This window comes from Microcebus murinus, chromosome 1, assembly GCF_040939455.1.
Source record: "Microcebus murinus isolate Inina chromosome 1, M.murinus_Inina_mat1.0, whole genome shotgun sequence".
In the NCBI taxonomy this organism is placed as follows: Eukaryota; Metazoa; Chordata; class Mammalia; order Primates; family Cheirogaleidae; genus Microcebus; species Microcebus murinus.
Genome location: NC_134104.1, coordinates 106,110,778 through 106,127,006, shown reverse-complemented (window position 1 = coordinate 106,127,006; position 16,229 = coordinate 106,110,778). Strand labels below are relative to the sequence as shown.

Below are 16,229 nucleotides of genomic sequence, written 5' to 3'. Positions count from 1 at the left end.
ACAAAAGATGCTAAGAAGCGATCAAATTAGAGAAAACAAACACATTCATAAATCAGAATCACACGTGTACCTCTATTCTAGAAGATTAAATTTTGCTATTTTAAATAAAATGTGCATCACTATATAGAAACACGCTGAAAATTGTAAGATATATTTGCATTTTTATGGTGCATTTTACATCAGAGATGTTCTGTTCTTGGTCAGTGTCTTGGTCAAATATCAATATATTTTAAAACTATTACAGTAGCAATGTAAAATAACATTTATTTGCAACTCAATTTTAAGGGGATTAGAGCTGCAATTTGACTTTTGTTAGTCACATAACCAGAAATAGGTACTGCCTTCATGATTCTTTAAAAACACTTTAGTTATTGTATAATATGTACCTGTGTGCACGAAAATTGACCCTATGACCTGAAAAAAGTTAAAGTGGGTAACTCATCTTTATTTCTGCCAAACCAGTTCGTCAGAAAGTCAGAAAGGAAAGAAGTCTAATGCAAGGAATGTAAACTCAAACACCTCAGGGGCCAGGCAAAAAACACAAGTGAAGCAAGAAATAAATTGGGAGCTGTGGGGTCTGGGAAGCACTGGTAGCACAGGCCCAGTCCAAAGGGGATAGTCAGTGTTCAGACTTAGCCTTTTGTTGCCTCTGGGGAATGTCTGCCTGCTGTGCACTGCAGACCCTTTGTGGCTCCATTTACATTATAATCTACGTGAAGAAGTGTGGATTATGTCTATGTCTCCTAGGGTTGAGTGTACAACCCTGGTAACCCAATACTTTAGCCCTGATGTACAGTGTTGCTAGGTCTTATGACTTTTTCCCAGATATCTGGACATTTGTATGTTTATATGTGAAATCTCCCAATTTTTAAATTTTGGCAATTAATTAAATTTTTAAGAATACCTTTTGAGAAATAAAGGAAATCCATCCTACCACACATATGTATGTAATCTCATGTATAACCCCTGGGAGAAAAAGAATTTCATTTTCCAAAGTCTAGGTTATTCTGCAGACAAATAATACAGAAGAATTATATGATCCAAGCATCCCATATAACCACAATATAATCATTTGAAAGGTATACTATGAAGGTTTTATTGGGACCGGGGAGATAAGGGAATTTGTTTATTTATTTATTTTTACAAATCAGTTTTAGAGCTCTGTAGTCTGTTACTTCAATAACAACTGCAGATATGTAGATCTATTGTATTCAAGTTACAGTGAAGTATGGTTCTTAGAGCAGGTGACTGTATATACAGACGAGGTTGCTGGCAAAAGATTAAGGTTCAGTGAAGAGCCAGACAGCTAGGCCCCCCCCCCAAAAAAAAACTTGCTATAGCTTTTAAGAACAGAATTGAACTTATGTGGCATCTGCCCATCTAACCATCAGCCATCCATGCATGCATCCATCCATGTATCCATCTGTCCTTTCAACCATCCGACTATCCATCCATTTATCTTTCCATTCATTCAGTCAACAAACATTGATTGCATGCCACATGGTACACCAGCTTTTACACTAGGGATTGAAATCTTGTAGCCCAAGGGCAAAATCTAGTATTCAGAAACATTTTGTCTGTCTAGGAGTATTTAAATGGAAACTAAATGTAATCCTGTAGACAGGGCACATACTGTACACTCTAGTTCTAAGCTGAAAGCTCTTTATTGCCTTAGGCAAAGTTATTTAGCACATTTTGTTCAAAAGAACTACCTTTCATTGAGTGTTTACTGTGTACCATGCTGTGCTGGGTGCTTTACATGCAGTATCTCATTTTTTCTCACAATAACCCCCAAAAGTTGGCATTAATATTTCCATTTTACCAAAGAGTAATTTGGGGCCTAGTGAGGTTCAGTGATTTGTCCCAAGTTAAATGGCTTGTGAGGTTTAGATAGAACTTGTACTTGAGTTAGTCTCTCAATATCCATGAGTTTATTATAGGAAGACCTAAAAAACTACTTGGGAGAGTGGAACTAGCCATTATTGATCACCTAACTTCCTGCCAGATGTTTTATACCCTCCATCTCATTTAAAGATGACAAATATAACTGTTAGATTAAGTTTACATTGAAGTATTTTTAAAAATTTTAGGTATATAATTTTTTTAACCTTCCCCCTTACAGACTTAATTGATTATTTATACAGACTATGCATAATGTAGGATCTACTTACGTTGTAGGTATAAATTTCTGTCACTTTTATTTACATCTTTTTTTCTTGAATTTGAATTAAGTCCAGCTGTAAACTCTAATCTCACTGGGTCGGACAGAAATACAGGAATTATTGGAATCCAAAACTCCATCTTCCCATTTCCTCCTTCCTCCCAACCCTCTCTCAAAGTGAGGTCCCGTGCAGTCCTGTATTTTCCAGTAGGCTATCCATTCTTCATTCTTCAGTCACCACTGCTCACTGCTGATATCATCACTGTCCAGGCTTGCAAGAGCTCTTGAAGACAGGTACTCCAGGGCTTCTGTGACTGCCTTGGGTACAAGCATCCTTGCCTAAGTCCTCTAGGCTCACATACAGCCCATGCCCTGAGGGCTTGCTGTCTACAGGGCTGTTGGAGAGAAGAGGCTACATGCTCCGCTACTCATGCACTTTGCAGACTGCCCACCACTTAAGTCTTGAGGAATTTTTCTCTGTGTCCTCCATTAGGATTTTTGCCTACCTGCCATCAAAAGATCTAAAAATAAATTTGCTTTAAACAACTTCTACTTTGGCTTGCATTACAACGCTATCAGGAATAAGGAAACAAAAGTCCAGGAAACTTTCTTAGGTGTGGGTGGGGGTGTGAGGGTGGGACAGGGTGATAGGGTTGTTTTTATAGAAGGAAGAGAAAGCAAATATTTCGAGCCTGTCACTTTAATTATAATTAATAAATATAAATATCATTTATAATTATATGTTAATAAATTATGTATAATTAATAAAAATAAAGAAGATGCTGCTTGTTTGGTTATTAATTTTGAGAATAATTCCATTGATTATGAACTTTTAGTCTTAAAATGTTATACATTGTTTTTAGAAGACCTTAAATTGGATTTATACTTATCATAATAAATCTAAATAGGCCTAAATTAACACATCGAAATTCCAACTTCCAACCAAATCTCCATTATAATTCTTTTCTCTCTTCTACTTCTTTCCTTTCTCCATGAAGTAATTTTAGCTAGGCATACATGTCATTTGTGAATTATCATCCGAGTTGTTTTTCCTGCATTTTCATACATATCAATTAAAAATTTTAATTTAAAAAGTCATATAATTAAAATGACACATTTCTCAGAAACACAGCATTCTGCTCTGCAAATATCTTTGTATGGGAAATTGGAAATTGACAAATACATTCTCTTAAATTTTCCTTTGTGGTGAAAATTGAGAAAAAAATTTTAAATTGGCTATTTGTGTATCATTATTAGTAAATTAACCCATTTGAAGTAAAAGGTGAATATTATGGTCATTTCAAAACTGATTTTTGTTTTTGGTAAGTGGGTCCTACAGCATTATGTCTTCATATTTGTGAGTTATTGCACCCTGGCTAGTATTTTCATTGCTGCCTTATATTTATTTGCTGCAAATCCCTCTGAAAACTGTGTGCGTTGGTTATAATGGTAATGAGGAATATAACTCAAACTAAAATTCATATCATTAAAAACTTCAAAGTTTTAGATAGTATAAGGTTAACTCATTTTCAGCATGTGCAGGCTTAATTATGCATGGGATAAAATACAATAGGCAAATTGCAGCATAATAATAAATAATAAATTTAAAATATATAACCTGTTTAATATTTAAACTGGCTTTAATATTTTTTAAATATCACATTTTTCTCTGTTTCATTTATCTTTTCTTTTCCAATCCTCTCACCCTCACCATTAAGAGGGTAATGGATTCAGAAGATGTAGATCCCAATATTAAATTTTGCTTGTTCTAATGTCTCAAATTAACTTATTTGTTATTACTGGTTTGTTTCTGTTGTTGTCTTTTACAAGTCTTTGACTCAGTAGTAGTAGCAAAGACAGAGATCTTTAAATGCCTTAAATAATGCCTGTCAGTGTAATATTACTCCACCTGAGAGGATGCTTCCTTAGATCTATTACGAGTTTAATCACTGATCATTGTGCCCACAGTCTAATTGTGATAACAGACTAATTGCAGCTATTACAGGGATGCCAGTTAAATAATCTGTGTTTCAGTCAGGTTTCTCAATGGCAGCTTTGTTTTGTAGGGCCATCTCTGACAAGACTCATTTGGCAGATATTTTTCTAACAAATGTTCATCCCAGATGCTACTAGTATTTAAACAGGATATGCCAAGATTTAGATAGAAATATAAAATCATTTGGTATTTTAAAACCTAAAATTCTAAAATAATCCCATGGAAAGAACAGTAGTTCTGCATATGGGAAAGTGCCCTGTACTTGGTAAAATAAATTAAATTTTCAATATTTACATGTCAAAGAGAACAAGGACTATATATATAACATGTATTTTTGCTTATCATGGTTGGACAATTGTGAACATCAGTGCTAACACCCCATATGTAGTGCATATATCTTCATTATCTCCCATTCGAGGTTTTTATTGAAGTCTAATTAACAGTTTCTTGTGTGTGAAATTTTGTAGAACATTTGCTACTCCAAGTAGTCTTGAGGGTCTAAACTAGTAATGAAAACCAGTCTGTTTTCCTAGATACTCACCAACTAAACCAATTTGAGAATGATAAGAAATTATTTTCCCTTTTAATACTTTTCCTAAACTTTAATTTGAAACTAAGGGAATGTAGAATTTTTCCTTTCATTTCATGTATAATTTATTGCTTGGTATCTCTCCAATAAAGTTCCTGTATGGATGATCACAACCCCTTCCATGTCTGTGTGGATGCTGCTACAATGAACAGGGAAATAAAACCAAAAGAATGAAAATTAATGTTCGGGTTTCATTGTATTGTTAAGTCAGTTTTGTGCATTGAATTGGTTAGCACTTTAATAATAATATCTCTAATTATTTAACATGTGCTAACCTAAAGATAACATTAATACATCCATAAGTTAAAGTCAGTAATAGCAAAGCAGCCAGATGGTTAGCAACTAGATTAAAACAAAAAACAAATTACTATATTATTTTAAGAATTAAGTGGGTTTAAATTATTTCCAAAATACTTTTATTTATAGATAGCAATTAAGAGAAACAAAGTGTACCAGCACACAGTTAAACTGGCTTTTATTCTTCACTTGAGACTAGTCTAATTGATCACTGTGCTATTGTATGATTTGATTGTGCTGACAGTTACATGCCACTGTTCCCATAATAACAATTTTTCTTCTTTGTTCAAATGAATTTCCTAATTACACGTGTGATGGGATGTTTTAATTCTTTTCCCTTTTCAAATCCACCTTCCTGTTGCAATGCATGATGGGCAGGCTCAATATTGTGCATGACACCCGCTACAAGTGTTGGTAGGTGCCAGCTTTGTTTCTTGATTATCTTAAACCTATGGTGCACCTCACAGCCCCTCAAAATCCACTGCTAAGTTTAACTTGTATCTATTGGGCAAGTCCATTTCCCTTTTACTAACACCTGTCAATTAAATGCCATTTTCTATTTAATTGACACGGACTCACATAAATGTTTTCTTTACACACAATGGTTTCCTTTTGTCACCTTTGGTGGATTTTGATTGGACTATGAGTTCTGGTGTGTAAAAAAAAAATCTCTCTCATAAAAGTAATATACTGTATATTTTTATAATAGTAAATAAAAATATCTCATTCAAACAGTTGTATATATTAAATAAATACTTGTATTTTAACTTAGATTTTGAATGTCTATGAACACTTTATAAAATTCTTGTTTTTGACTTAGCAAATTAAGCCTGTTTGTGTCAATTTTCTTGATTTGATGGTAACAAGCTTTTTTTCCCCTTTTTTTCCCTCTTTCATCCCCCTTCCCTCCCCTTCTCTTCTTGGAATGTTGTCCTGCTTTGCGCTGTGATTGCATGTCACTCGCTGGTGATGATGTCCTGTCACATGGCTTATTGCTGTGATAAATACCATGCCCAATTATCTCCTCCATGTTGCCATGGTTTCCATATTGCTACACTCTTCTGTATGTTTGCTTATATGATTTTCCCTCCGAAAGTTCCCATGGTGCACGGTGCTACGCCAGCCACTGTGTCCGCAGCAACAACATCTGCCACAAGTGTTCCCTTCGCTGCAACAGCCACAGCCAACCAGGTTTGCTAATTTACAGCTTTGTTTCTTAAAAACCAACTCTAATAGGGCTCAATCCAACAGCCCTTACGCACGTGGATTTCCCATTGAGGTCAGTGGGAATTGTGTGTACGTGAGGACTGTCGAGGGTGCTTTAATAAGCATGGGGTTTCAAAGATACCTCTTGTTGGCCTACACATTCTCTCTATGATGAGCAGCAGAATGCTTTTATGCCATTTATAAGTGCTCCAAAGTTGTCGCAGCTCCATTTCTGAAGCTACTAAAATGATATTTACACAAGCAATTCTCATTTAGTTTCAACCAATCATGCAAATATTTTGACCAATCAAAAATGGAAGCAATTTTAATGTTTTTATTAAAAACATTTGATATATACAATATCTCATTTCTTCCCTAAATTTTTAATAAAACAAAAATATTTAAATGTATTACATATGCCACAAATGACCACTCTTGTAAATAGTTTGTTATAAATTCATTATAATTTGATTCATTTGAAAAGCAAATTGCATATTCAAAATAAATTATTTGTATGGTTTTATTCTCAGTGCTTTGAGTAAAAAATAAACAAGTGCTTTTATTTTATAAATACCCTGCATAAATGTTGCAGATTTATGAAGGGGGAAAAAATCAGGTATGGTTATTGACAGTTATTCTGTGTTCCATACAAGTTTATAGTTAGCAATTATACAGGATACTTTTAAGTAAAAGGGGTCTGTTTCAAAGACTTAAATTTCACGATATACAAGAGTAACTATTTAGAATTAAATTATTATTTAAACTATTTAAAATTTAAAAGTTGACATTAATTCAACCAACATTTTCTGATTGCATTTAAAATTATATATTGATTGGGCTTGAATATATAGGTATATTTGTTATGAAAGCAAAGTTCAGTAGAGTTGATAGTGTACAAAAAAAGTTAGAGCCAAATCTCATCTCAGATAACCCACAGACTAAGGTTAAATGTAGTCAAATAAATCTCAAACAAACCAGTATCAGATGGGAATCAACATGTTGCCCCTTGGGAAGAGAAGACCAATTAGGAGACATCTGAATTCGTAGTTATTACTGTGAAGAATAGCCACCCTTGTTTCTATAATACATCATGTACTATTGATGAAGAACTTTCATCTAGTAGTATAGCCATTAAAAACTTTCAAAATCAGAATGCCAAAATGGATTTATTTTAAAGTTTCAGTCAGCATTAAACATCTCTTGGCAAAGAGTTGTTAGTTTTTAAGAAGCTTGTCAAAATAGCCCTTGATTTATGCTAACACATCAGACTCATTTACAAGAATGCTAGATTGTGCATATGTGGCATGTTAGTAAGTGATCTCTGGTAGAAATATCATAATGGATTCAATGCAGTCCATTTATGTACGGATCAATGATGCTGAAATTTCCAGTTTGTACCATGTATGACTGTAGAATTGCTGGTGTAAGCAGAACTCTAGCAAAGCAAATTTCAACATGTCCTTGGCCACCTGGGTTGTAGGGGACACTTTACTTTTTGCATTGTGCTGTGACCATTTCATGCATAATCTTGGGTCTTCATACTATTTTACAACCAAAAGAAAGAAAAGGGAATGGATATATATATACACACATATATTATATCTACATATACATACATATGTATATGCCTACAGTACATTAGCAATGCTGGAAATAGCTGATGCCACAAAATGCAGCCTGCATGCATGCAGAAGTTTATAGCTGGCCCTTCATCTGCATCGATTGGTGTTGAAGGTCCTTGGTATGTTTCGACAGCCCCATCCTTGATGCTTCTACACTGTTGGGTGCAACATCCTGTCCTGCAGCAGCAGGAAAAATGGTATGAGAAGCTTCATTATGCTTGGAGCACATTTTCGTGCCATTTGCCAATGCTGTAAAATTGTATAAAAATGTCAGCCGAGAACTGCAAATAAAACAGGGACATATTAATGTACACGTCAGACTGTGGATTGTAATATGTTGAATTAGTCCAGGATGTCTAAATTGAAACAACAACAACAAAATGCCTTCCTATATGTGATTTCATTATTCTCCCATAAACCTTACTGAAATGGGATTAGTGTCATATAGAAGAAACTTAAGTGTGGAGTAATTAGTTGCTTTAATCAACGTCACACAATCAGGAAATGGATCACTAGTTGTAGAATTTGTGCTCTCAGTCCTCTGATGGTCTCGATGTTTGGTGCTACCCCTCTCAGGTTAGCTGCCATTTATTTGGGGTTGGAGAAGAATTAAACTATAAATTTGAAGTTCTTGACTTTGGGGACTATTGAAATAATTCACTTCTATTGGTTTGTTATTGTATTTTTTTCTCCAGTTCTCTAATTCTCTTGCCCATTGAAATACAATAAAAGGCGCCATCAGGATTCAGAAATACATTCTGATGTAAAATTATACTCTTAATAGTTCTTTTGAATTACTGCTTTATAATTCTTACCTGGTATTTTTAATTTGAAAAAAAAATGTTAGACACCCTAATTTGAATGTAAATGTTATAAATATGGTTGTACAAAAATAGGCAAGACATTTCCTACTCTGATTTCTGGATTCTTACTAAGTAACTGAAACCACAGGGGTATGTGTGTGTGTGTGTGTGTAGGCCAACAAAAAGGGCTTCTTTCAATTACTGCTCTGCATGAATTTTTGGTAGTTTTACTTCTCTTACTTCCTAAAAACTGGTAACATTTATAGAATAGTATTTAACATGAAGATTTTTAAAAAATTAGTTGCTAATTTGGCATTTAAGTTTATATTAACTTACTGTTATGTTGACCAGATAAGGACTATCACCTCACAGCTGAATTTCACTTTTCTTTAAAATTTCAATATTAAGATGTTTTCATCTCTTGGTTGTTGGCTTGCTTGCATGGATCATTCATTAAATAATTTTTTATTTGCTAGATACCCATAATATCTGCCGAACATCTGACTAGCCACAAGTATGTTACCCAGATGTAGAATTTTCATCACTAAACAGTAAGTTCATTATGTAATATATAGTTGTATATTTATGGTGTTATGTTTTAAGATAACAATTGTGTAGTACTTAAAATTTTACAAAATCTCAGAAAATATTTATATACAGCTCACATTTTTATCTTAAATGGTTATGAGGAAAGTCAGGCAAATTTGTAGTAAATATGTTAATATCACTTGAATATAAAAAATACTAAGGGAAAAATAAATGTTTTCTATTTCATATTATAAATAAACACAAGCATAAAGAAAAAATATGACTTAAGAGTTATTAGAAGGTATAGATCAGGGATTGGTAAACTTTTGCTTATAAGGTCAAATATTTTTGGCTGTGTGGGCCATATGGTTTCTGAGCAAATACTTAACTCTGCTATTGTAGCATGAAAGCAGACAGAGATAATAATATATAAACAAATGAGTGTGACTGTGTTCCAATAAAACTTTATTTACAAAAACAGATAATAGATTGGATTTGACTCATAGACAATAGTTTGGCTGACCTCTTGCATAGATCGTCATTTATTTTATTTTTTTATTTTTTGGCTGAAACTCAAATGAAAATATGTACTCACTCATCCCAAGTAACACCACACACAGGGTCATTAGAATGTAATGAGTCTGATTTTACACAAATATATATACATGCTTACACATATGTGCACACACAAATCTACATATCCAAATGAATGTTAGGTACTTCAAAATAGTTACCTTTGGGATCATATAATTCTGAAAATGTTGCCATTGCTCAAAAAATAGTTTAAAAGTCTTATGTTTTACCTTCAGAAACATTGTCTTAAAAACTTGCAAAGGTGCCTATCTTTAGGGAATTTTTCATGTTTAGGAAATATGTTTTATCCTATGTGCATGCATTCAAGTTATAATGTGCTCAGATGCATGTTGGATACTTTTATTTATTTATATTTATATATATATACAAAAAATAATATAAAAATATAATAAAATAAAAATAATATAAAAAATAATATTTAAAAATCTGTTTCAAGCTCTTATCGTGAATTGGGTGTGTTTGGTATGTATATATGTAATGATTTTCTATTTCTAAATATATATATATTTAGAAAGAACCATGACATTTAAAACTGAATCTGATAAATAAGATTAATGATCTTTTTTTGTTGCTTTCTTTTATTCATTTATATGTTTATTAACATATTTGCAAATGAGTTTTTGGTGCTATTTTGTGTTATCTACTATGTCAATGAGATAAAAATAGACAATAAGATAAAATTGTTTAAGTTTAAATATATTCAGGATAGTATATTAAGAGAGGTTCAAAGAATTTCTCTTGGAGCAAAGAGCAAGAAGCAATTCTTCCCAACAGAGTCAGAAAAAAAGGAAATGTGGACAATGAAGGTAGTGTTCTATAGAGAAGGTAGGAGTAAGGGCCTTAGAGAAGAAGGAGCAGTGTGCCAAGTCAGGGGACGATAGTGGCAGAGAGCAAGTCTGGAGCCCCTTGTGGTTGTAATCCATGTCAAGAGCTGCACAACGGCAGAGCCCATGGAAGAGAGGAGAATGGGCAGAATCTGAGGGCCATGTAAGAAAGAAATGCTCAATTTGAAAAGTACTGCCAAAGACATGCTGCAATCATGAATTAAATTGTTGAACTTGATTTTTGTCTATTTTGTAAGTGCTCTCAAAGCAGTTCTGATACAAAGGTTCATGATTCTGAACAACAGCCACATTTTTTAGAATAAGCACATTACTTTGTAGTGTGTAGGTTTGGGAAGAGAGTTTTCTTTTTGACATGTTAAAAAAAATCTGTTTCAAGCTCTTATCGTGAATTGGGTGTGTTTGGTATGTACATATGTAACAATTTTGTATTTCTTAGCAACAATCCAGGTTGCAAAAAATAATACCAAATGACCATCAATAATTAGCAAATTAGTGGATTTGGCTGTTTTGAAGCTCAAGATCTTAATGTTCTTTTTACTTAACAAATGAATATTCATTTTCATTAGAAACTGCAATATTTAAACTGGTTTTTGCACAGCAAAATGGTGATTTCTTTCATTTTGAAAGTTGTATTCTAAAGCATACTTTTAATATGTAAAGATTCCTTGATGAGAACAAATTTCATGTAAAAACTGGAACCATTCACAAGTACATTGTAATATCTATTAAAATTTAATTGATGAGGAATTGTTTCTTAATTCATAAAGAATGATTTTTTTTAATTTTTCTTGACTTTAGGAGAAAAAATACCCCCATAAACTTTGAATTATCTAAAACAGTCACTTAAGGTATCATTCTATTTTTAAAACGTATGCTGTGTTAGTCAAGCACCAAAATAGACTGAATCTTCTTTAATAAAACTTAGCGCATGGATTCGTAGGCCAAATCTTTACTCCCGAAACCTATTAAACTTTAAAAAAGAAGTAAAGTAAGTTTAAATTCTGCCCCCACAACAATGGTATTAAAAAAGAACTCAACTATATTATGCCCCTTTATTCTGCAAATGTATTTTACATGTTTAGCTTAGCATTAGGAAATTTTGGAACAGTCTACAGTTTTACTATACTATATGTCATTTCATTCACATAGAGATGATAGACAAATTTAGATCCATTTGCACTTGTGAAGTGGTTTTTGTTTCTACATGAAGATATAATAACATACATATAAATACACTATTTAATCAAGGAAGACAAATTTCATATTAAATATCTACTGGAAACTGCTTTTAGATATTATCTGTTTTAACAAAGATTATCTCTTTTTCCTTTTAGATCATACTAAAGAGGAAAGGACAGTGTGCTTGGTTAGAGTAAAGGACGAGGTCATTAGCCATATTGTATATACCGTCAAGCAACACACACAAAAATCCCTCAGCCACAAGACATCCACATATTGCATGTTAACCAGAAGAAAAGAAAATATGGAAATCCACTGCACACTGTTGCCTATACACTTTGTACATTTAATTGATATTTGTGCTGAGGTGATATTCCTGTCTAAAAGAACAACATTGTCTTTCTTTTCTAGCACAGAGTTATGCATTAAAATATGCATACCTAATTAGTTTCCTATATATTCATGCCATCTTGAAAAGACAGACTATGGTGTAACCATGATTCTATTATGTATTGGTACGTCTGTAGACCAAGATATAATTTTTTTTAAATAAGTTTATTTCTTTCAAGGTTTACAAATAACAAAGGTGCACCTTGTATTTAAAATTGCCATTATAAATGAGAGCGTGCATGCACAGTCATTTTTGTTTAAGAGTAATATTTTTAATGTAATAGATTGTAAGATGTGGTGAGGGAGGGATCTGACAGAGATGAATGTGCCAAGCAAAACCACAACTGTGTATATTTTAAAGCACATCATGGCTTTAAGTACCATGTTGCTAAGGATTCTCATGAAGTGCCATAGACTGTACATCAAATTAGAGTATTATTTCTTCAGTGTTATTGTTTTCAGAGCCACATTTTGTTGCTTATTTGCTAGTACTAATCAGTCAAAGGGCACCATTCTTTTGTTTTGTTTTGTTTTGAAACCAAAGCTGTCTCAGAAATGGCCAATTTAACTTTACAGTAACAATAAACAGCACAACACAAACTCTCTCAATACAGATAAACTCACACATACTGGAGATATATAAAATAGATATATATAAAATTATTTTAATGCATTGTAGTTTAATATTTATGCATACTATACTGTATAACATGTTATTCAAAAGGGATATGCCATTTCTGAGACACGATAACAAAATGTTTGAGGAAATTATTTTGCTTCCTATTTATAGCCTCTGTCAAAAGTCAAAAGACTATAAATGCTTTGCAAAAATGGTTTCACGTTTGCTTAAATGCTTCATCATAGTCACATTCAAAATAGTGACTCTAAACAAAGAAGAAAGCAGCACTGTCATCAGATGCATGATAAACCAAAATATGAAAATGGGAAATGTTTAATTAACCTAGTAATTGGGTGGGTTAAGTACATGGGTGACTTTTATATGTGATTTTTTTTTTGTTTTGTTTTGTTCAGATTAACTGCTTATAGCCTTAGAAAGCCTTTTACAAAATTAAAAAAAAAATAGATGTGCATTCAGTTTTTAAGAATGGATTCATCCAAAGGAATTCCTTTTTTTGAGGTTTGGATGTTGCAGCTAGCAAAGGATATTTTTGCTCTATTCAGCAGTTCTAAAAATTGCTGAAGTAGGGGCCAGGTCACTGGTAGTTATAGTATGGAATGGGAGAAGTGAAAGTTCAGTTATAGAACTTTCCATACTTCCAAGTTTACTGCAAGTTTTTATGCTTGAGAGAGATGCTTTCTAATATAAGACTGATGTGTTGATTTTACTGATTGTACTGTACATCTATTAAAGCCTTAGATTATTACATTACGGGTTGGAACCCATACCAATGTAATTTCAATCGTGTTAAGAAAGTAATGGTGACTTCACATGTTATTGTAGTTAGTTACATTATAGAATATTACTTATTTTTCTTGTTAAAATGTAGTTTTTCATTTCCTACATTTATTAGATTTTCATTTTCTATTAACAATTGAATACCATTTCAGTTTATAGACTCTTGTTTTATTAGATTTTACTGATGAATTTTTCAAAATACAAAAAAAATTAAAGTAGTTTTTCCTTCATAACATAATCAGTTTTGAATTACATGTAGTGTCATGAATATTCGTATTGTTAACTAAATGATTTATATTTTACTGATTTAATATTACAGTGTAAGAATGTCAGTCATTGTTAGTTCTTGTCTAGTTTTCATTAAAAGAACAAAGATCTTTTATATGGATATCTTATAAATATATAATCATTGCTAAGTAAGAAGTTAAGTTGTTGCTATCGCAACAATCCTGGCAGACAATTGAGTAATATTTTGATGATTTATTTTGTTTGTAATTAGTTATTATAAGAAGATCTAGATCCTAGATATTAGAATAAAATTTATTTTCTACTGTATCCATTTCAAATGTTAAAGTATTGTTTAATATTTTTGAAATCCCTGAATATCAGGCCTTGTTATAAATAAGCTGCATAATCAATAAATAGAACAAGGGACTTTTTGTTGATAATCCAAATACTCAAAGTTTACGTAATGAGAATTATAGCGTGTGTGCAAACTCTTGAGGGTTGATTATGCTGCAATTTAGCATGTTGGAACGTCTAGAGAGAAGGTTGACTTTTTGCACTTCTGTATATAGTCAAAAGAGAGAAACCTGTATAATAGTAAGATCTTATTTTGAATAAAAACGTCTATAATTACAAGGAGTTTTGTTAAGGCTAATAAAATGATAGACTGAGCAAAATTGCTTGCAAAAGTGGCACAGAGTTAGCACTCCATACCCTTTCAAACATGTTGCTTTGCTTTTTTGTGGACAGCTTGTAGTTTGCCAGGATTTTTTCAGCTGGAAAGATATGCCATCCTTTCAAAATCTCATGACTGACAAAAACTCCATTGGGCCAAATCTGCCTGAAGATCATTACCAAAAATAGCAGGTACTTCGACCATTAAGGTGAAATCATGGATCAAATATTCCTTACATTTTTCAAAACTACTGCATGTTAAAAAACTTCAACAACAAAAAAAGAGAAAGAACTATACTAAGGACATATATTATTCAAATCAGTTTCTGCCAATTTCAGTGGTTTATTGTTCACAAAAAATCTTCAAAACAAGTATTGACTTTCACAAAATTTAAACCATAAACAGGCAAACCAAATAGCACACCGTAGCTATAGTTGTTATGTGATTGTTTTTTAATTGCTGTAGGATCCCGTTCTTTCAGCAGGTGAAAAAATAAAACACAGTTCAAATTTCACGGTTTTAATTTTCAACTCAGAAGCACTCAAAAAAACAAAATGTGATCATGGGCACTTGTTTAATGAATTAATGTATCCAGCCTTCACTCCAGCTGGTTAATAATGTTGCACTTATCAGCAACCCTACCACTTTCATCTGCTGAAAGGACAAATGTGCTTGGTTTTACTATTATGTAATCACAACTTACTTTCTGCTTGTAGTTGCTTAAAATTATGTATTTTGTCTTGGGCTGCAATTTGTTTTATGCTTATTTTATTATTACTGCAGTAGTTGACTTTGCTGTATGGAAAAATAAAGTGAAATTGCCCTAATAAAACTTCTCTTTCTTAAGTATATTTGTGTATCTGAGATTGAATAGTAAATTATTTTTGCGCGTTTCATGTATTCATGCATGTATATCTTCACAAACATATTGAGTTGTAAATTCATTATTTGGTTTTAACTGATTCCAAGGAAGGCATTTACTGTCTTTCTCATTGATTATTTTTTAATACTGAGTGTGAGAATCTGAATCAGGATGTATTGCCATCCTATGCCTAATGTTTTCTGAAAAATCTTGCCCTCCCTTGCTCTGACACTGGAAGTGCTGATTAAAATGATTTTAGGGGTAGGGGTAAAATACTAACAACAACAAAAAAAACCCACTTCTCTTATCAATTCTAGATCACTGTCTTTCTATTAAAGAAATGTTATTTGCCTGACCGCTCCAGCTGACTGGCACTAGAAATCATTTCAGTAATGAAATAGATGATAGTGTTTGATACAGAGGGATAAAAGTGTTCATGCATATACTCTGCTAAGCCAAGCCATGATGTTACTCCTGAGTGAGTGTGTGTGTGTGTGTCTCTGTGTGTCTGTGAATTAATTTTTTAAACAGTAAATTAAAGTTTTGGTTGGAGTGAGGCCTGGTATTCTATACAGGCTTTGCAGTTTCTACAAATAGCCAGCAAAGACCAAAGTTCCAGTGTTAAAAATTTTGCACATTTGATCATTTAGTACTAGTTTATGTAGTCTGTGCCACTGGGCATTTGGTCACACCCTGCAAATTCTCCTTTGTAGGTTGATAACTTTTCTTCTAAAATGTATTGTAATAAATATATTAATAAGTGCATTATTTGTAGCTAATACAGTTCTGTTAGTGGTTGAGTTCTATAGGACATATCTGTTACTTTCAGTAGGTTCAAC

The 16,229-nt window shown here is 32.7% G+C and overlaps 1 protein-coding gene across 43 annotated transcripts in view; it reads left to right on the top strand.

The window, feature by feature from the left end:
- The window catches only part of MBNL1 (muscleblind like splicing regulator 1), a 190,748-nt gene extending 175,371 nt beyond the window's left edge, over window positions 1–15,377 (top strand). For 23 of the 43 annotated variants that reach the window (XM_012774407.3, XM_012774400.3, XM_012774390.3 and 20 more), the window contains 4 exons: window positions 5,422–5,457; window positions 6,140–6,234; window positions 9,151–9,225; window positions 11,976–15,377. In XM_012774407.3, the coding sequence (XP_012629861.1) occupies window positions 5,422–5,457; window positions 6,140–6,234; window positions 9,151–9,207 (188 nt within the window). In that variant the 3' untranslated portion in view covers window positions 9,208–9,225; window positions 11,976–15,377. Of the gene's footprint in view, window positions 1–5,421; window positions 5,458–6,139; window positions 6,235–8,004; window positions 8,069–9,150; window positions 9,226–11,975 lie in introns of all 43 variants that reach the window. The other 20 variants (XM_076004633.1, XM_076004624.1, XM_076004604.1 and 17 more) reach the window with 5 other exon arrangements.
- The last annotated feature ends 852 nt before the right edge of the window (window positions 15,378–16,229 follow it).